Raw genomic sequence first — 17,103 nt, 5'->3', positions numbered from 1 at the left:
TTTTTTTCGGAGCTGGGGACCAAACCCAGGGCCTTGCGCTTGCTAGGCAAGCGCTCTACCACTGAGCTAAATCCCCAACCCCGCAAGCTCTCAACAAACAGAACTCCCAGGTCCCTAGAACTCCTCCTACTGTGTCCTTTTTGATGAACATTTTTCTTTGGTGTTCAGCTTCTGGTAATTAACCATGCTGCTGTTTTCAGACTCCAAGAGCGGATTCCATTTTGTTTGCTCAGATCTATATCTTGATGCTGGGTTGCTGGGTCACGTGGTTGTGTGTTTGAATTTATTATTTTTTTTTTTTTTTTTTTTTTCTTTTAGGAGCTGGGGCCGAACCCAGGGCCTTCAAGCTTGCTAGGCAAGCGCTCTACCACTGAAACTAAATCCCCAACCCCTTGAATTTGTTTTTATTCTCTCTCTCTCTCTCTCTCTCTCTCTCTCTCTCTCTCATTGATTTTTTCTTTATTGGATTCTTTTAAATTTACATTTCAAATGTTATTCCCTTTCCCGGACAAACCCCCCCATCCCCTCCCCCTCCTCTTCTATAAGGGTGCCCCCCCCCCATTCTCCTAGCAAGGGCTTCTCCTTCCTTTGGTTCCCAACAAGGCCATTCTCTGCTACATATGCAGCCATGGGTCTGTCCATGTGTAGTCTTTGGGTAGTGGTTTAGTCCCTGGGAGCTCTGGTTGGTTGGCATTGTTGTTCATATGGGATTGCAAGCCTTGTCTAGTCCCTGATTTTAGTGGGATTGCTTCAAGTTTCTCTCCATTTAGTTTAACGTTGGCTACTAGTTTGCTGTATGGTTTTACTATGTTTAGGTATGAACCTTGGGTTCCTGATCTTTCCAGGATATTTTTCTCGTGAGACAGTCCCATGCTATTTCCTGCACTCCATCCTCCCGCCTTAGCCACCCTGAGGTCCAGCATTCTTCTTTTTTTCCTTTTTTTTTCCCCAAAAAGACCAGACTATCTTAGTTTAGAATCAGATAACACAACCGCTGGGCACGGAATCTATTGTCCTAAACTCAACAACTATTCTATGTTAGAAATCTGGTGGTGGATTCTGGTGGATTCCACCATCAGATTTAACATTTCCTGGTCTACATGGTGCCTCCTATTGCTCTGCCTGGACGTCCAAGAAAGGGGCAGCATTATTATTAACACAATTATACCAAGCCTTGGATGAAGAGTCCGCTGTGGAGACACTGACCCAGCTTTCAGGAGGTAGATGAAGCAAATGATTGCTAGAAAGCCTAAGGTCAAACCCCCACAATGGGATGAGTTTTAAGCTAGCCTGGGCTATACAGCCCAAACCCAATCTCAAAATGAAAAGTAAAAACAAAAACCCCAAACCATTTTGGAACAAGTTCAAATCAATGATGAAACTAGTTCTTGGTTAAAGAAATCTAATTCCTAGCTGGGTAGTGGTGCACACTTTTAACCCCTTGCACTAAGGTAGGTGGATCACTGAGTTCAAAGCCAGCCTGATCTACAGAGGGAATTCCAGGACAGTCAAAGCTACACAGTTAAAATAAAAAACACCAATTCTTGACATTGAAATTGAAATTGATTTTTAACACCATACAGGTGGGTGGAGGATGAAGTAGGTTTGTTTGTGGATTTTTTTTTTCTTTTTGTAGAGCTGGGATAGAACAAAGATTCAAGGCAAGCACCCTACCAACTGAGTTACATCTCCAACCTTGCAATCCTCTGTCTCTGTCTCTCTGTCTCTCTCTCTGACAGGAACAGAGTATTTCATCTTTTTGTGTAACCCAGGCTGGCTGTCTCACACTTTAGAAAATAATAAGACAGGCTAGTTTTAGAGTCTCCTATAATTCTTATCTTATTTATACAGTTGGTGCTTTAAGTTGTAGTTATTTTGTAATGAAATGTTTTTCTATCGACCTTTTGTGTTAAATTTTTTAACAACTACCAAGTTTTAAGCTACACATGCTTAAAAAGTAGTTTAAATCTAATTTATCTAATTAAAATATTTTTCCAGGCTGGAGAGATGGCTCAGTGGTTAAGACCACTGACTGCTCTTCTAGGGGTCCTAAAGTTCAAATCCCAGCAACCACATGGTGGCTCACAACCATCTATAATGAGACCTGATGCCTTCTTCTGGTGTGTCTGAAGACAGCTACAGTGTGTTTATAATAAATTAAATCTTTAAACAAAAATATTTTTTCCATTAAAAAATTTGTTTTCTGTTTTGTTGATACGGATTTCTGTGTAGTTCTGGCTGTCTTAGAACTCACTCTGGGTAGACCAGGCTGGCCTTGAATGAACATACATCCACCTGCCTCTGCTTCACAAGCATCCCCCATTGTGGCATCAATTTTGTGTGCACCTAACAAAGCCGTTATGTCCAGAACTGTTTGGGGGGGGGTATGTTATGAGGACTGATGAAATCTAGGGGGCAACAGAATTAAACTAATCCACTTCTCGTTTCCCAGGTGTCTGGACCAACATCAAGCCTATCTCTGGCAAAGCAGGTAGGCTCGTTTCGACAGGAGTCACTTCAAACTTTTCCTAGACCGAGGGGAATATTCGACCCAGATATGGCTATGAATATGCCATCAGATAGCCTTGTCAGATCAGGGCAGCCACTATCACTAATATCCCAGGCAAAGCATGAAGAAAGGCAAAACTACGACCCCGATTTTTGGCACATGAAGTTCCGAGATTTCAGTCCCTCGGAAGGGTCCGACCCCATCCAGGATCTCAGGAGAATGTCTGAGCTATGCTATCAGTGGCTGAGGCCGGACCTGAATAGCAAGGAGGAGATCCTGGATCTTCTGGTGTTGGAGAAGTTCCTAATCAGCATGCCACTAGAGCTGCAGGCCTTAGTGAAGGAGAACAGAGTTAGGAGCTGCAAAGACCTGGAGGAGATGATGCTGAGGACCAGGAAACACCAGAAGTGGGTAAGCAGAGTCTCAGTTGTGCATGCTGGGAAAGAGTTGTAGGGGCTGCGGTGACCCCCTTAAACTGGGGGTGCAGAGCCCATAGAGAGGATCTTGCCCTTAATCAGTGACTCTCAAGGGAAGACTCTCGAAGGGCAATATCTGGGGGCTTTTATGAGCTTGTTTAGTCTTTGTGAAGGTTACACAGAAATTTTTAGAAGCCAAGGGATTGAACAGATCAGAAACAGTGCAAGCGGGCTGGAGAGATGGCTCAGAGGTCAAGAGCACTGTCTGCTCTTCCAGAGGTCCTGAGTTCAATTCCCAGCAACCACATGGTGGCTCACGACCATCTGTAATCAGGTCTGGTGCCCTCTTCTGGCCTGCAGGTGTACATGCAGGCAGAAAGCTGTATGATGTATACATAATAAATAAATGTTTAAAAAAAAAAGTGCAAGCAAACAGGCCCAGGGTCAACTCGCTCAGTCAGAGTACACAAACACTGGGGTTTTTTTCTAATTTTATTTCATGTGCTTTTATTTATTCTTGTGTTTTCCACAAGTACCAGATCCCCTGCAACTGGAATTACAGTTTTGAGCTGCCATGTCGGTGCTAGGAATTGAACTCAGGTGCTCTGGAAGAGCAGTCAGTACTCTTAATCCTGAGCCATCTTTCCAACCTTGCTGCCCCAGACTCCTGTTCATTGAAACAGGGTCTAATGTAGCCCAGGTTGGTACCCAGCTCACTGTGTAGCTATGACCTTGTGGACCAATCCATGCTCAGGAAGACAGCATTACAAATAAGCCAAGCTGGGATGCTAAATCAGAACGAACAGAAGCAAGAGTGCTAGCTGGGAGAGGAGAACTATATCCAGGTTCTTACATCCTGATTCCCTTTCTGCCTACAGTCCATAATCTACTCCCAAGGCCAGGCATACCTCCTTCGGGATTCCAGCGTTGAGAAGGCTGAAGCCTCACCGGATGAATGGGGGGATTATAAGGATTTGTTCCAAGAGCACCAATCAAATGAGAGCAAGGAGTCTCTCTACAGAGGCCAGGCTATTCCAGAGATGCAGAACCTGTCAGAGACTGAAGAGCCATCCACCAGCCAGGTGAATTTATGTCACTATCTCGGGGAGCTAGAAGATGGTTTTGAGAGATCTGCTAAGGGCTGGGGTTGGACACACTGACCATAGATGTATATATCCCATGCTTAGACATTATTGTGCAGAATGAAGACCCTGCCCACCCGCCTACTCATTAAAGCTCAGCATTAAGAGCAGGCGTGGCCCTTCAAGCCTGTAATCTCAGCTCTGAGGCAGAATATAGTCAGTATCTCTGAGTTCAAGGCCAGCTTAAGGCTACACAGTGAGGCCCTTTTTCAACAATAACTGTGAGGCCACCATCAACATAAACTGATAAAGCACACTGCTACCCAGTACTCAAAGCCATTTGGAAAAAGCTAAGGTATCAGGCTTGAGGCCAGTCTGTGCTATAGAGTTCAGAGACAGCCTGGGCAACTTATCAAGACCCTGTTTCAAACAAACCAAACCAAAGTCAGGGCCAGGGTGGCTAGAGGTAGAACACACCAGTGGGGAGGGGATTGTGACTCAGTGCTTGCCTGCACAAAGCCTAGTACCACAAACCAGTGAACAAAAAAAAAAAAAAAAAAAAAAAAAAAAAAAAAAACCTAGTAGAATACTTCTGATTGGGAGTGAGGAATGAAGCCATGGTGAGTGGAAGGAAGATGGTTCATTCTCCAGTCTTTCAGGGCCAGAAGCCTTACCTCTCCAGATCCATACCATTACCCCAGCCCCGCAACTTCCTGCTCTTCTTTGAAAACTAACCTTCCTGCCCCTGAACCTAGTTTGTTTGGGTAATAACAGCCCTTGGTATGAGGCCATTCGCTAGAGCAAGGTAGACCTACCAGTGGTCACAAAATCCCAACTCTTCCAAAGACATCAACACATTGACTGTAAGTAAGCTCCTCCTTGAGGGACTGGCTACTCCTGCGTCCCTCTACTTCTTGCTGGAATGGTTATTGGCTGGATGTTATAAACGTCACTGTAGCAGCTGTAAGTTCATGAGTTCAACAAGCCTGTCCTGTCCAGAGGACTTGGCTTTATTCCTGTCACCAACTCTTCCACTCCCTTGCCCCCTAGGCCTTTCACCCTCCCTATTCCCTCACCCTTTTATCCCCCATTGCCCTCTAACCCCCCCCCCCAATATCTACCTCTTAGAATCCTTTTGCTTTGTTTTTCAAGACAGGGTTTCTCTGTATGTAGTGCTGGCTGTCTTAGAACTTGCTCTGTAGACTAGGCTGGCCTCCAATTCAAGAGATCTGCCTACCTCTGCCTCCTGACTGCTAGGATTAAAGGCATGGGACACTACAACTGGCTAAGTGTTTTTATTAATGGTGTCTAGTCACTTCAAAGTCCACAACATGTATCAGAGGAGATCTTTCCCCCATCAGAATCATTCAATTTCCTATTATACTGTCCTATTACATGTGTGGGTATTTTCTCTTGCACGTGTATCTGTACACCATGTGTGTGAGGTGAGAAGAGTGTTATAGACCCTTTGGAACTGGAGCTACAGGTGGCTATGAGCCTCCTTGTGGGTGCAAACCCAGGTCCTCCGCAAGAGCAGTCAGCCTTATCTTCTCCAGTCCCACTAGCCCTAAATCTTAGTATCGCCAAGTTGAGAGGCATTTTATTTTGCTTGTAGAGTCAAGGGCAGGGAAGAATGTTTAGAAAATTAAAGTAACAACCAATATGAGATTTAGAGGTATGGTAGTTCGTGACAGATGTCTGTGGAGAGAATCTTATCGTATGGATGCATCACCTGTCAATCACAGAACCATATGGACTACAGGAAAGGGTAGAATTGAAAGTGGGACATCCACGAGGCAGAAGGAATTCTGGGATAGAGCCAGATGTGGGAGAGCTGATACCTGACTGATACCTGAGCACAGGTAACCAGCCACATGCAGAGTGTAGATGAAAGTGAGATAATTAAGTTATGACTTAGTCAGGATGATCTAGCTGTATAGTCAAGGTATTTGTGAATACTTCTGGGAGCATGGGGCTGGGAGGAAGAACCAGGACACAACTTCTACAGATGTACAAATAAGAGAAGAATAGTCATTTATGTGGGATAATAAAGTGGGCTCTAGAAGTATGAATATTCCCACAACTCTGGAACACGCCCATAATTGTTCTTAATTGTCTTCTGTCAAGGAAGAGAACATTTTGCTGGGACTGATTCCTGGGAGGGTACAGCAAGACTACCTGAGACCTGAGCACAGCCTGGGGAATGACTCGGTTCCTGATTGGGAAGAGGCAGGGGCATCTGTGCCTGTTGGTCAGGACCCTCATCCAACACAGGGTCTTGGTGAGTGCAAGGTGGGAACTTACTGGGTACTTATTACTTATTGCCTTGTCCAGCACTCTTGGGAGGTTGGTGGGATGTTCCCAGCCAACACCAGAGTTGAGTTTGGACAAGACTGGTATAATAGGATCTTTTTGTCCTTTGCATACGCTATTTTCCCATTACTTTATTCACTTTACATCCCAATTGCAGCCCCCTCCTCTTCCCCCAGTTCGCCACACATAATCCTTTACCCATCATCTCTGAGAAGGAGGTCCAGCCTGGGTACCAACCCACTCTGGCACCTCATATCCTCTCCCACTGAGGCCAGACAATGCAGCCCAGTTAAAGGGATGGGATCCACAGGCAGGGAACAGATTCAGTCATTGGGAGACCCACATAAAGACCAAGGTGTACATCAGCTATGCATGTGTAGGGGGTCTAAGCCCAGTCCTTGTATGGTCTTTGGTTGCCCCCAAGGGTCCAGTTTAGTTGACTCTGTTGGTCTTCCTGTGGAGTCTCTATCCTTTTTGGGTTCCTCAATCATTCCCCCAACTCTCCCACAAGATTACCCAAGCTCCCCCTAATGTTTGACTGTGGGTCCCTACATCTGTTTCAGTCAGCTGCTGAGTGGAGCCTCAGAACAGTTAATAGTGTCAGGGTTTGGTTCTTGCCCACGGGATGGATCTCCAGTTGGGCCAGTCATTGGTTGGCCACTCCCTCAGTCAGTCTCTGTTCCATCTTGTCCCTGCACTTGTAGGCAGGGCAAATTTGGGGTAGAAAGTGTGGGTAGGTGTCCTTATCCCTCCGCTGGAAGTCCTGTCTGACTACTGAAGGTAGCCACTTCAGGCTCCATATCCCCCACTGCTAGGAGTCTCAGCCAGAGTCGCACCCATAGACTCTTTGGAGCCGCCCCTCTCTCAGGCCTCTAGGCGTCCTAGAGATTCCTTCTCACGCTGATTTCTGTTCACTCTCCTGGCCGCCTTCCCTCCCCAGTTCTCTCTACACCTGATTCCCATTCCCTTTCCCATCCCCTCTCCCATCCAGTTCCCTCCCTCCATCCACCTCTGATTTATTTCCCCTTCTGAGTAAGATTCAGGCATTTTCCCTTGTGCCTTCCTTGTTTAGTTTTTTGAGCCTGGGTATCCTGTACTTTATGGCTATTATCCACTTATCAGTGAGTACCTAACATGCATGTCCTTTGGTCTGGGCTACCTCAGGATGTTATTCACCACCACCCCCAGAATTATTTATTTTAGGTATATGAGTACACTATAGCTGTCCTCAGACACACCAGAAGAGGGCATCAGTTTCCTTTATAGATGGATGTGAGCCACCATGTGGTTGCTGGGAATTGAATTCTTGCTATTTGAAGTTCTTTTTCTTTTTTCTTTTTTTTTTGGTTCTTTTTTTCGGAGCTGGGGACCGAACCCAGGGCCTTGCGCTTCCTAGGCAAGCGCTCTACCACTGAGCTAAATCCCCAACCCGCTATTTGAAGTTCTTATCATACAGGTCTTTCACTTGCTTGGTTAGAGTAACACCAAGGTATTCTATGGTATTTGCGACTTGTGAAGAGTGTTTCCTGATTTCTTCCCCTCTCCCCTTTTTTTTAAATTGGATTTTTCTTGCTTTTCTGGTATGTTTGGACACCCAGTATTTGCTTTGGTGGGAGAACTGGACTCTGATGATGGCAAGTAGTCTTGATTTCTGTTGCTTAGGTTCCTGCACTTGCCTCTCGCCATCAGGTTGTCTGGTGTTGGCTTGTCTTGCTGACTCTTGACAGTCGCCTGGCCCTCCTGTAGGCCTGTTGTCAGCACTGCTGTAGGCCTGTGTGTCAGCACTCCTGTAGACCTGTTTCCTTTCAGCCGGATCTGGGAACAGAGAGCTCTGCTCTCAGGTATGTAGGTGTTCCTGGAGACTGGCTTTCAGCTCTCCAGAGCAAGCAGAAACCAGAAGGGCCCTGCCTCTGACTGCTCCTAAGTCCCTGTGCCTAGGGCGCACAGATGACACTAGGTGAGTTCCCCTTGGGTCAGGAATGTGGGCAGAAAGTTTTTGTCAACTCTGGGTTCTCAGGAGTGAGCGCACTTCTGAGGGTCCAGCTCTCTCCCCCATGGGATTTGTTGTTTCTTCATTTTTTGCTCAGCCATTTATCACTTACAAAGAAGGGCTCCTGGTTTTGGTTTTTAGTTAATTTTACATCCATTAACGTCAGGAGTAGGAGTTCTCTGGTAGACTTCTTGGGGCCACTTATATATACTGTCAGATCATCTTTGAATAGCAATGCTTTTGATGATTTCCTTTCCAATTTGTAGCCCCTTGATCTCATTCAGCTGTCTTATTGCTCTGGCTAGAACTTCAAGTACTATATTGAAGAGATAGGAAAAGAGTGGACAGTCTTGCCTGTCCCTGACTTTAGTGGAATTGAAGTTCCTCTCTCCATTTATTTGATGTTGGCTAGTGGCTTGCTATATATTGTGGGTTTTTGGGTTTGTTGCTGTTGTTGTTGTTGTTGTTGTTGTTTTAATGTTTTGGTATGTGCCTTGTGCCTCTGATCTCCAAGATTTTTAACATGAAGGGGTGTTGGATTTTGCCAATGGCTTTTTCAGCATCTAATGAGATGATCATGTGGTTTTTCTCTCAGTTTGTTTATATCGTAGGTTAAGTTTTTTGTCTGTGTGTGTTGTGTCACCTCTGCAATTCACCTCTGCCAGATGTGCCCCAGGTACACATGACTGGCAAGGGATTGGTGTGGTTATGTCTTCCAAGCTGGTTGTTTCTGGTGACTCGAGCTCTGCAGGCCTCCACTGGGAGGGGTCCTGCCAGGCTCCTCTGGGACAGCAGGGCAATAGAAGCAGGAGACCAAGCACATCTCACCTCTGTTGGCTGTGCTCCAGGCTGACCCACTGGCAGGGGATTGGAGGGACAGATTTCAAGCTGGTTGTTCCTGGGGCCCCTGTAGTCCTCCTAAGGAAGCAAGACACTCTTGGGGTCCCACAAGGTTCCTTGGGTTGGCAGGTTGAGCCCAGAGACAGACAATGGAGGCCAAGCGTGTGCAACTCAAATCTGCCTGCTGTGCCAGGCGGACCAAACTGGTAAGCAGAATGGTCTTTAAGTACTGCAAGTCTCAGTGGGTAAAGTGGGCAGGAAAGAATCAACCCAAAAACTATCCTCTGACCTCCACATTCTTAGGCCAGCACACTCTTCCATAATCAAGTAAATGTAATACTTCTTCTTCTTCTTTTTTTTTTTTTGAGACAGCATCTCAAATTTTAAATGTTGTATATGGAATCTCTTTCAGCTCTTTCCCTCAGAGAAAAGGGTGCCATACTGCCCCAGGAATACACGGTTGTGGGTGCTGTACCGTCGTCTACCCATATTCGGGAAAGATATTTAGCCTTGAATAGAGATCTTCAGAGTCTTCGTAGTTTTGGTGGTTTCAATTTACCCACTTCTCAAGGAGTGGCCTCCTACACGGGCAATGATGAAGATAGACTGAAGACCGCTAATCCAGAGACTGCTCACCCACAGCCGGTAGAACAAGTTGACCCTCTTGCTGGCCAGGCTCAGTTTCAGTGTCCTCAATGCAAGAAGAGTTTTCTTTACAAGTCTCACTTCACCCTCCACTGGAGGTCACACACAGGAGAGAGACCCTTCAAGTGCAACTTGTGCAACAAGGCCTTTCTACAGCCCTCTGACCTGAGAGTCCACCAGCGTGTCCACACCGGGGAGAAGCCTTACTCGTGTGAGGTCTGCGGAAAGGAGTTTGCCCATGGATCCACCCTGCAGGGCCACAGTCGGGTGCACACGAAGGAGAAGCCTTATGTGTGTGAGAGTTGTGGGCAATGCTTCCGCCACAAGGGAAACCTCACTGTCCATTTCCGCATCCATTGTGGCTTGAGACCCTACACCTGTAAGAAGTGTAACAAGACTTTCCGACAGCAGGGAACTTGGAAACGTCACATGAAGACCCACTGGAAAGAGAGAAAGGCACGTGCGAGAGAGGAACCTTCAAGAAAGGCACCTGCGTAAATCTGGATCCAGTCTTTTCCCAGAGAAATGGAGGCTGGGTTGCCCCTTTTCCAGGAAGTCTCATTGATACTCTGTCTAAGCTCCACCTCCACAGCTACCTGGGAACAGCCAAGTATGTTCCACCCCACAGTTGCCTAGCAATAGCCAGACATGTGCCTGGCACTATCAGAGGCTGCTTGCCCCCTCCTCTCCCTCTTTTCTTGTCCCCTTTCCCCTTCCCACCACGTGCCCATGGCCGACCTCCTTTCCTCTCCTCTCCTCTCATTAAAGTTCTCCACGTGGAACCATGTTGGCTTGGTGTGTTCTGTCCTGGCACGGGCCGAGATTTAAACCCTGACACGCAACCCTTCATGGTCATTGTATAGAATGTTCTATTTTTATGCCCCGTGGGTTTTCATTCGTTTGAAACAGAACATGTATAATAAATGTTAAGTGTGTTAAGTTTAAATTTTCATCAAAGTTATTCATATGTTGATTTACTCTGTCTGCCTCTGGAATGCTGGGATTAAAGGTGTGAACCATTATATCGGGGTTTCTTTTCCGTGGGTATGCGTTGCCTGTCATTTTAAAACACTATCTCCTTGCCCCGTGCTGCAGCCCATGCTATGTCCTCTCTCGGTTCCCCTAGCTTCAACTCGATCACGACCATCCCTCCAACCCAGGGAATCCGGGAGCTGCTAGCCCCTCAAGGCTAGCTTCTCCAAGCCGCCAATAACTGCCCTAGCTGCCCGCTTTCTTCTCCTGCCCACCTCGTTGCTGATCCGACTCGCTCTAGTCCTTTTTCCTTCCTCCTGGGACCCGGAAGTCCACCTTTCTCCCTTCATTGACATGAAGAGCCGATTAGAGAAACAACCTCCCCCTACATGTATGTGTGGGTCTGTGTGGCACGACATGCGTGTGCAGGTCAGAGGGAAGCTTGTGAGTTGGTTTTCTCCTTGTTCATTGTGGGTCCCTGGGACTGCTTGGTGCAGGTCGACGTCACGATGTTAGTTAATTTAGGAACATGGTCACAGTCTTTTGGCTCGGGATGACCTTGAACTCCTAGTCCTGCCTCCCATCTCCCAAATTCTGGGGGGGCAGGGAGAGGGTGTTGCAGGTGTGCACCCCTACACCCAGTTTTATGCGGTGCTGGAGTATCAAAAATAGCTTCTTCTTCTTTTTTTTTTTTTTTTAAGAATAAAGATCTTGATGTACCACTGCCTGGTACTGGAACTATATAGCCCAGGATGGTAATGAGCTAGCTTCCTGTCTTTTTTTTTTTTTTAAACTATTTTATGTGCATTGGTGTTTTGGCTATATACTTCTGTATAAGGGTTTCAGGTCACCTGGAACAGGAGTTACGGTGTGAGCTGCCATATGAGTGCAGAGAATTGAACCTGGGTCCTCTGGAAGAGCAGCCAGTGATCTTCATTACTGGGCCATCTTTCCAGGCCCTTCTGCCTCTTAGTTCTGGGATTACAGGCTTGAGCATCACACCCACTGCATAGAGCTTAAACAATTGTTGGAGGTAGACTCTCACTTTGTTTCCCAGGCTAGCCTTGAACTTGCCACCATCTTCCTGGCTCAGCCTCTGGAGTTGTGAGATTTGAGGATTGAGCCAAGACAGTCTCTTTTGTTTCATCATTTTATTTTATTTTATTTTATTTTATTTTAATGACCACGTGTAGCTGTTATGAAAGACGTACAGAAGGTGGCTGCAAAGGCTCCTTCCTGACCCGTGGGACAGGAGGTCTCTGTTTTAACTAGATAGTGCTGTACTAGATCGCTTTTCCTTTTAATGTTTTTATGTTTGTTTTTTGTGGATTATACACCATGGACGCACCAAGTACTGTGCTGGTCAGATGAGAGCATCAGATCTCTAGGAGCTGCACTCATGGATTATTAGCACCGCATGGGTGCTGGAAATCAAACCTGGATTCTCCAGAAGATCAAGTGCTATTAAAGTGCTGAGTCGACTCTAGCTTTTCTAGCTGGTAAACAAGTAAAGAAAATTTTTTTTGAAATCAGGTTGAGTTTGGTGCAGTGTGAAAAAAAAAAAAAAACCTGCCCTTTTTTCCAAAAAAAGTTTTTTAACTTGAGTATTTCTTATTTACATTTCAATTGTTATTCCCTTTCCTGGTTTCCGGGCCAACATCCCCCTAACCCCTTCCCTTCCCCTTCTATATGGGCTTCCCCTCCCCATCCTCCCCCCTTGCCGCCCTCCCCCCAACAATCATGTTCACTGGGGGTTCAGTCTTGGCAGGACCAAGGGCTTCCCCTTCCACTGGTGCTCTTACTAGGATATTCATTGCTACCTATGAGGTTGGAGCCCAGGGTCAGTCCATGTACAGTCTTTGGGTAGTGGCTTAGTCCCTGGAAGCTCTGGTTGCTTGGCATTGTTGTACATATGGGGTCTCAAGCCCCTTCAAGCTCTTCCAGTCCTTTCTCTGATTCCTTCAACGGGGGTCCCGTTCTCAGTTCAGTGGTTTGCTGCTGGCATTCGCCTATGTCTTTGCTGTATTCTGGCTGTGTCTCTCAGGAGAGATCTACATCCGGTTCCTGTCGGCCTGCACTTCTTTGCTTCATCCACCAAAAAAGTTTTTTTAAAGATTTATTTTAACAAAACATCTACAAAACAAAAACAACAAAGCAGTCTCATTTTCTGGTGGTTGATGATGAAGGAAACCTTTAGTCCTGGCTCTTAGGAGGCAGAGTCAAGCAGAACTCGGAGTTCAAGGCCAGCCTGGTCTACAGAGGGAGTTCTAGGACAGCCAGAGCTACTTGGAGAAACCTTCTTTTGAGAGCTTGTTTGGAGGTTCTAGCAGGGGAGCCAGCCCTGACCGAAGACCGTCCTCCTCTATTCGGGAAGGTCGTCCTCTTCGACCCAGTTCTAGGGGCGCACATGGAGCCAGAGGACACCCGCCCTACTTCAGCCCGAATCAACCTGGCGATCAATGGGGTGACAGATGAAGAAAAAAACCTTCTTTTGAAGAAAAAAAAAGATTTATTTTAAATTAAGTGTATGTGTCTGTATGTGGGTATATATGCCTGCAGAAGCCAGGAGAGGACAGGAAACCACTGCCTTGCAGAGTTAGAAGCAGTTGTGAGCTGCCCAGTGTGGGTGCTGGAAATGAAACCCAGTCCCTGGAAGTTCATTATATGCTGAAGCATCTCCCTAGCTCCTAATGTTCTTATCTAGTGTTTGGAGGTGGGTATGTGCCATGATGTCCTTGTGGAGGTCAAAGGATAACTTGTGGAGGAAGCCTTCTCTTTCTGCCTTGTGACACCCAGTATCTAATTCAGGTCATCTGACTTGGTAGTGGCTTTACTGGCTCAGTAGTCACCCCTGCCTCTGCTTTTCCATTAAGTTAAAAATCTATTTAGTTATTACACCCCTGAAATATATGAAGCTGTTCTTTAGGTGGGACAATCTCTTTGTTTTTCAGGATAAGATTCTCTGTGTAACAGTCCTGGCTGTCCTGGAACTGTCAGGCTGGCCTCTAACTCAAGGAGAGCAGCCTGCCTGAATACTGGAATTAAAGGTGGTACCCACCACCGCCTGGAATAATTCCTTTTTTTTATTATGATTTTTATTTTAACTTTAAGCACATTGGTGTTTTGCCTGCATGCATGTCTGTGTGAGGGTGTTGGATCCCCTGGAACTGGAGTTACAGTTGTGAGCTGTCATGTGGGTGCTGGAAATTGAACCCGGGGCCTCTGGAAGAGCAGCCAGTGCTCTTAACTGTTGAGCCATCTCTTTAGTCCCTGTAATAATCTCTCTTTTTAAAAAAAGATGTATTCATTTATTATATATAGGTACACTATAGCTGTCTTCAGACACACCAGAAGAGGGCATCGGATCTCTTACAGATGGTTGTGAGCCACCATGTGAGTGCTGGGAATTGAACTCAGGACCTCTGGAAGAGTAGTCGGGTGCTCTTAACCACTGAGCCATCTCTCCAGCCCTGTAATAATCTCTTAATTGCAACTTGTTTTTGCTATGCCAGCTGTTTGGATTTATTTGTATGATTCTTATTTCCTTTGTTTGTGTGTCTATGTATCTGTCTATCTACCTGTCTATTTTTAGCACTAGAGATTGGTCCTAGGGCCTTCAACAGGCTAGGCCATAGAGCTATGTCTCCAGTCCCTCACTGGTGGATCCAAGGAAAGAATGTTTCTATTGAGTCAGTTACATTCTCAGTCCTCTTTCACAGGATTTTTTTTTTTTAAATTTTGGGACAGGGTCCTGGAACTCATTCTAGTTCAGGATGGTCTTGAATTTGGGATCCTCATGGGTCAGTCTTCTTGGTAGCTAGGATTATAGACCTGTGACATCAGACACAATAATAAATTATTACTTTATACTATATGTCTTGTGCATACACATATATGTAGAGAGCAGAGGAAAACCGACTGGAGTTGGCCTCTCTTGCCACCATTTGGGTACTAGCATGGAACTATCTTAATGCTCCAGGGGCAAGTGCTTTTACCCACTGAACCATCTGGCAGATCTGCTACTTGCATTTTAATTACAAAGTTTCTTGATGAATATTAAACCAGTTGGAACGCACAGGCATTCAAGAGTGTCTCCAAGCTCAAGAGCCAGCTGAGAGCACAGAAGGAAAGTGTTTCTCACTTGTCTTTGCTGAGAGGACCACAGAGAATTAAGAAACTTCAGCACAGGGCTCCTGTCATCTGGCAAACAGAAGAACTCAAACAGGCAAGCTGGCTAATTAGTCTCCAGTGTAACACTGTAACACTTGTGTAGCGCTTTCAAAGTTTAACTTTCTTGAATTGGTTTAAATCGATTTATTCCCAAATCCTTCTGCCGAACCCCAGGCTATTTTTTTCTCTTTGGTGTTTTTGTGTGTCCCAGGAGTAGAGTAAATTGGTCACAGTGACCCTGCAGTGAGAAGACCTGAGCCTGGGGTGTCACCTGTGTTCAGGGTCCCTGTGGGGGGTATTCCTACCACTTTTAATGAGTCCCAGAGCACGCAGCTCAGTTCCTGCCAGCTGCGGTTTTAAATTAACCTCAGAAACCTCTAAGAACCTGAAAAACCTTGTTTGTCAGCTGCTGGCCTCCGGGGTGGCCTGCTTTTTACTCAGTGCTCGTTAATTTAAAAAGTGATTGTTGATAACCCCAAGAAGGAACAATAGAGAATTTGATTGTCCACAACCCACCGTTTTCTTTATTGTGCATATGAGTTTGCATGTGTTACTGTGTCCATGAGACGATCAGAAAAGTCAATTTTCCAGGGGTCAGCTCTCTGTTTTCACTATGGGGCTTGAGAGGACAGAATGCACATTGCCAGTCGTGGCAGCAAATGCCTTTACCTGCTGAGCCATCGCACTGGCCTATGTTTTCGTGTTTTGTTTTTGTTTTGTTTTAAACCAGGTGTCGTGGATCCCAGGTTGGCCTCTAACTGGCTAGGTCACTGAATCTGGCTTTTTCTCCTACTTCCACCTCCCAAGTGTTAGGTTTATAGGCAGGGCGCCCCTACTCCTGACTCTAGAGACTGTTTTAATACTAATACTAATAAAATGTCTAAAGTCAATTTTAATACTAATTTTTAAGAGATTTATTTATTTTATGCATATGAGTACACTGTAGCTGTCTTCAGACACACCGGAAGAGGGCATGGGATCCCACTACAGATGGTTGTGAGCCACCATGTGATTGCTGGGAATTGAACTCAGGACCTCTGGAAGAGCAGCCAGTGCTTCTAATCTCTGAGCCATCTCTCCAGTCCCCTTAATACTAATTTTAATACTAGACAAATTTAATATTAAATGACTGCTAAAGATTTTCTGTATGTATATATATATTTATAAGAGAGTTGATCTCTTTTATCTCTTATAATTATAAATGCATTATTTATATTTATACATACACGAATATATAATTTATGTATATAAAATTAGAATGTATATGCATATATGATGTGAACACACACATTTGAAAATGATTTTTTAAAAATATTTATTTATGTGAGTACACTATAGCTGTCTTCAGACACATGACAGAAGAGAGCATTGGATCCCATTACAGATGGTTGTGAGTCACCATTTGGTTGCTGGGAATTGAACTCAGGACCTCCAGAAGAGCAGCCAGTGCTCTTAACCGCTGAGCCATGTCTGCAGTTAGAAATTGATTTTCTAAGGCTAGCACACAAAGCAATGAGCTTCATTATGGCCTCTGTGTACCTATGTGTCCTTACGCTTGGTTCTCCTTTGTTTCCCTCTCCTCTGCCTGAGGCAGGAAACAAAGGATACAGTTTAGCCCAGTGGTTCTCGACCTTCCTAATGCTGTGACCCTTTAGTACAGTTCCTCATGTTGTAGTGACCCCAACCCCAAATTATTTTTGTTGCTACTTCATAACTGTAAGTTTGCTACTGCTGTGATTGTCATGTAAATATGTTTTCTGATGGTGCTGGCCACCCCGTGAAAGGGTTGTTTGACTCCCAAAGGGGTCTCTACCCACAGGTTGATAATCAGTAGTTAGCCTATGACACTATTTGGTTTCTGTTCCCACACTCCCCTTGTGGTAGCCTAGGTCTTGCACTTTCTGTGCATGTACAAACACCCCCTGCAGACTAAGTGTCTAGTAGCCTCAAACTCCCTCAACCCCAGCACATGTATCAGGCTACATGTGCTCACAGCTCTGAATGATAAATTTCATTGGCCCTGGTAAGAAACAAATTGAGACAATTTTACTTATGTGTATTCTCGACTGTATCCAGATGTGAAGAATGGAAGGGTCACTCTGGCCTGAACTGGTTTTGAGTGCATGAGCATGAGGCCAAAACTGTCCTCTAGTAACCCTTTAGGTA

At 45.5% G+C, this 17,103-nt stretch overlaps 1 protein-coding gene across 1 annotated transcript; it reads left to right on the top strand.

Annotated features, from left to right (window-relative positions):
- The first annotated feature begins 2,557 nt into the window (after positions 1-2,557).
- LOC116893466 (zinc finger and SCAN domain-containing protein 5B-like) lies at positions 2,558-10,293 on the top strand. The gene is made up of 4 exons (XM_032895225.1): positions 2,558-2,920; positions 3,804-4,007; positions 6,135-6,288; positions 9,563-10,293. Exons 1-4 carry the CDS (start codon positions 2,558-2,560, stop codon positions 10,291-10,293), a joined length of 1,452 nt encoding a protein of 483 aa, XP_032751116.1.
- Positions 10,294-17,103: the final 6,810 nt, after the last annotated feature.

This window comes from Rattus rattus, chromosome 2 (assembly GCF_011064425.1).
Source record: "Rattus rattus isolate New Zealand chromosome 2, Rrattus_CSIRO_v1, whole genome shotgun sequence".
Taxonomy (NCBI): domain Eukaryota; kingdom Metazoa; phylum Chordata; class Mammalia; order Rodentia; family Muridae; genus Rattus; species Rattus rattus.
This window is presented reverse-complemented; position numbering and strand designations above follow the sequence as displayed.

Excerpts from the sequence above, each read along its gene's own strand:
- LOC116893466 (XM_032895225.1), top strand. The coding sequence starts at position 2,558 with ATGGCTATGAATATGCCATCAGATAGCCTTGTCAGATCAGGGCAGCCA. Across the intron at positions 2,921-3,803 it reads CCAGGAAACACCAGAAGTGG|TCCATAATCTACTCCCAAGG; the intron begins GTAAGCAGAGTC and ends TTCTGCCTACAG. Across the intron at positions 4,008-6,134 it reads AAGAGCCATCCACCAGCCAG|GAAGAGAACATTTTGCTGGG; the intron begins GTGAATTTATGT and ends TCTTCTGTCAAG.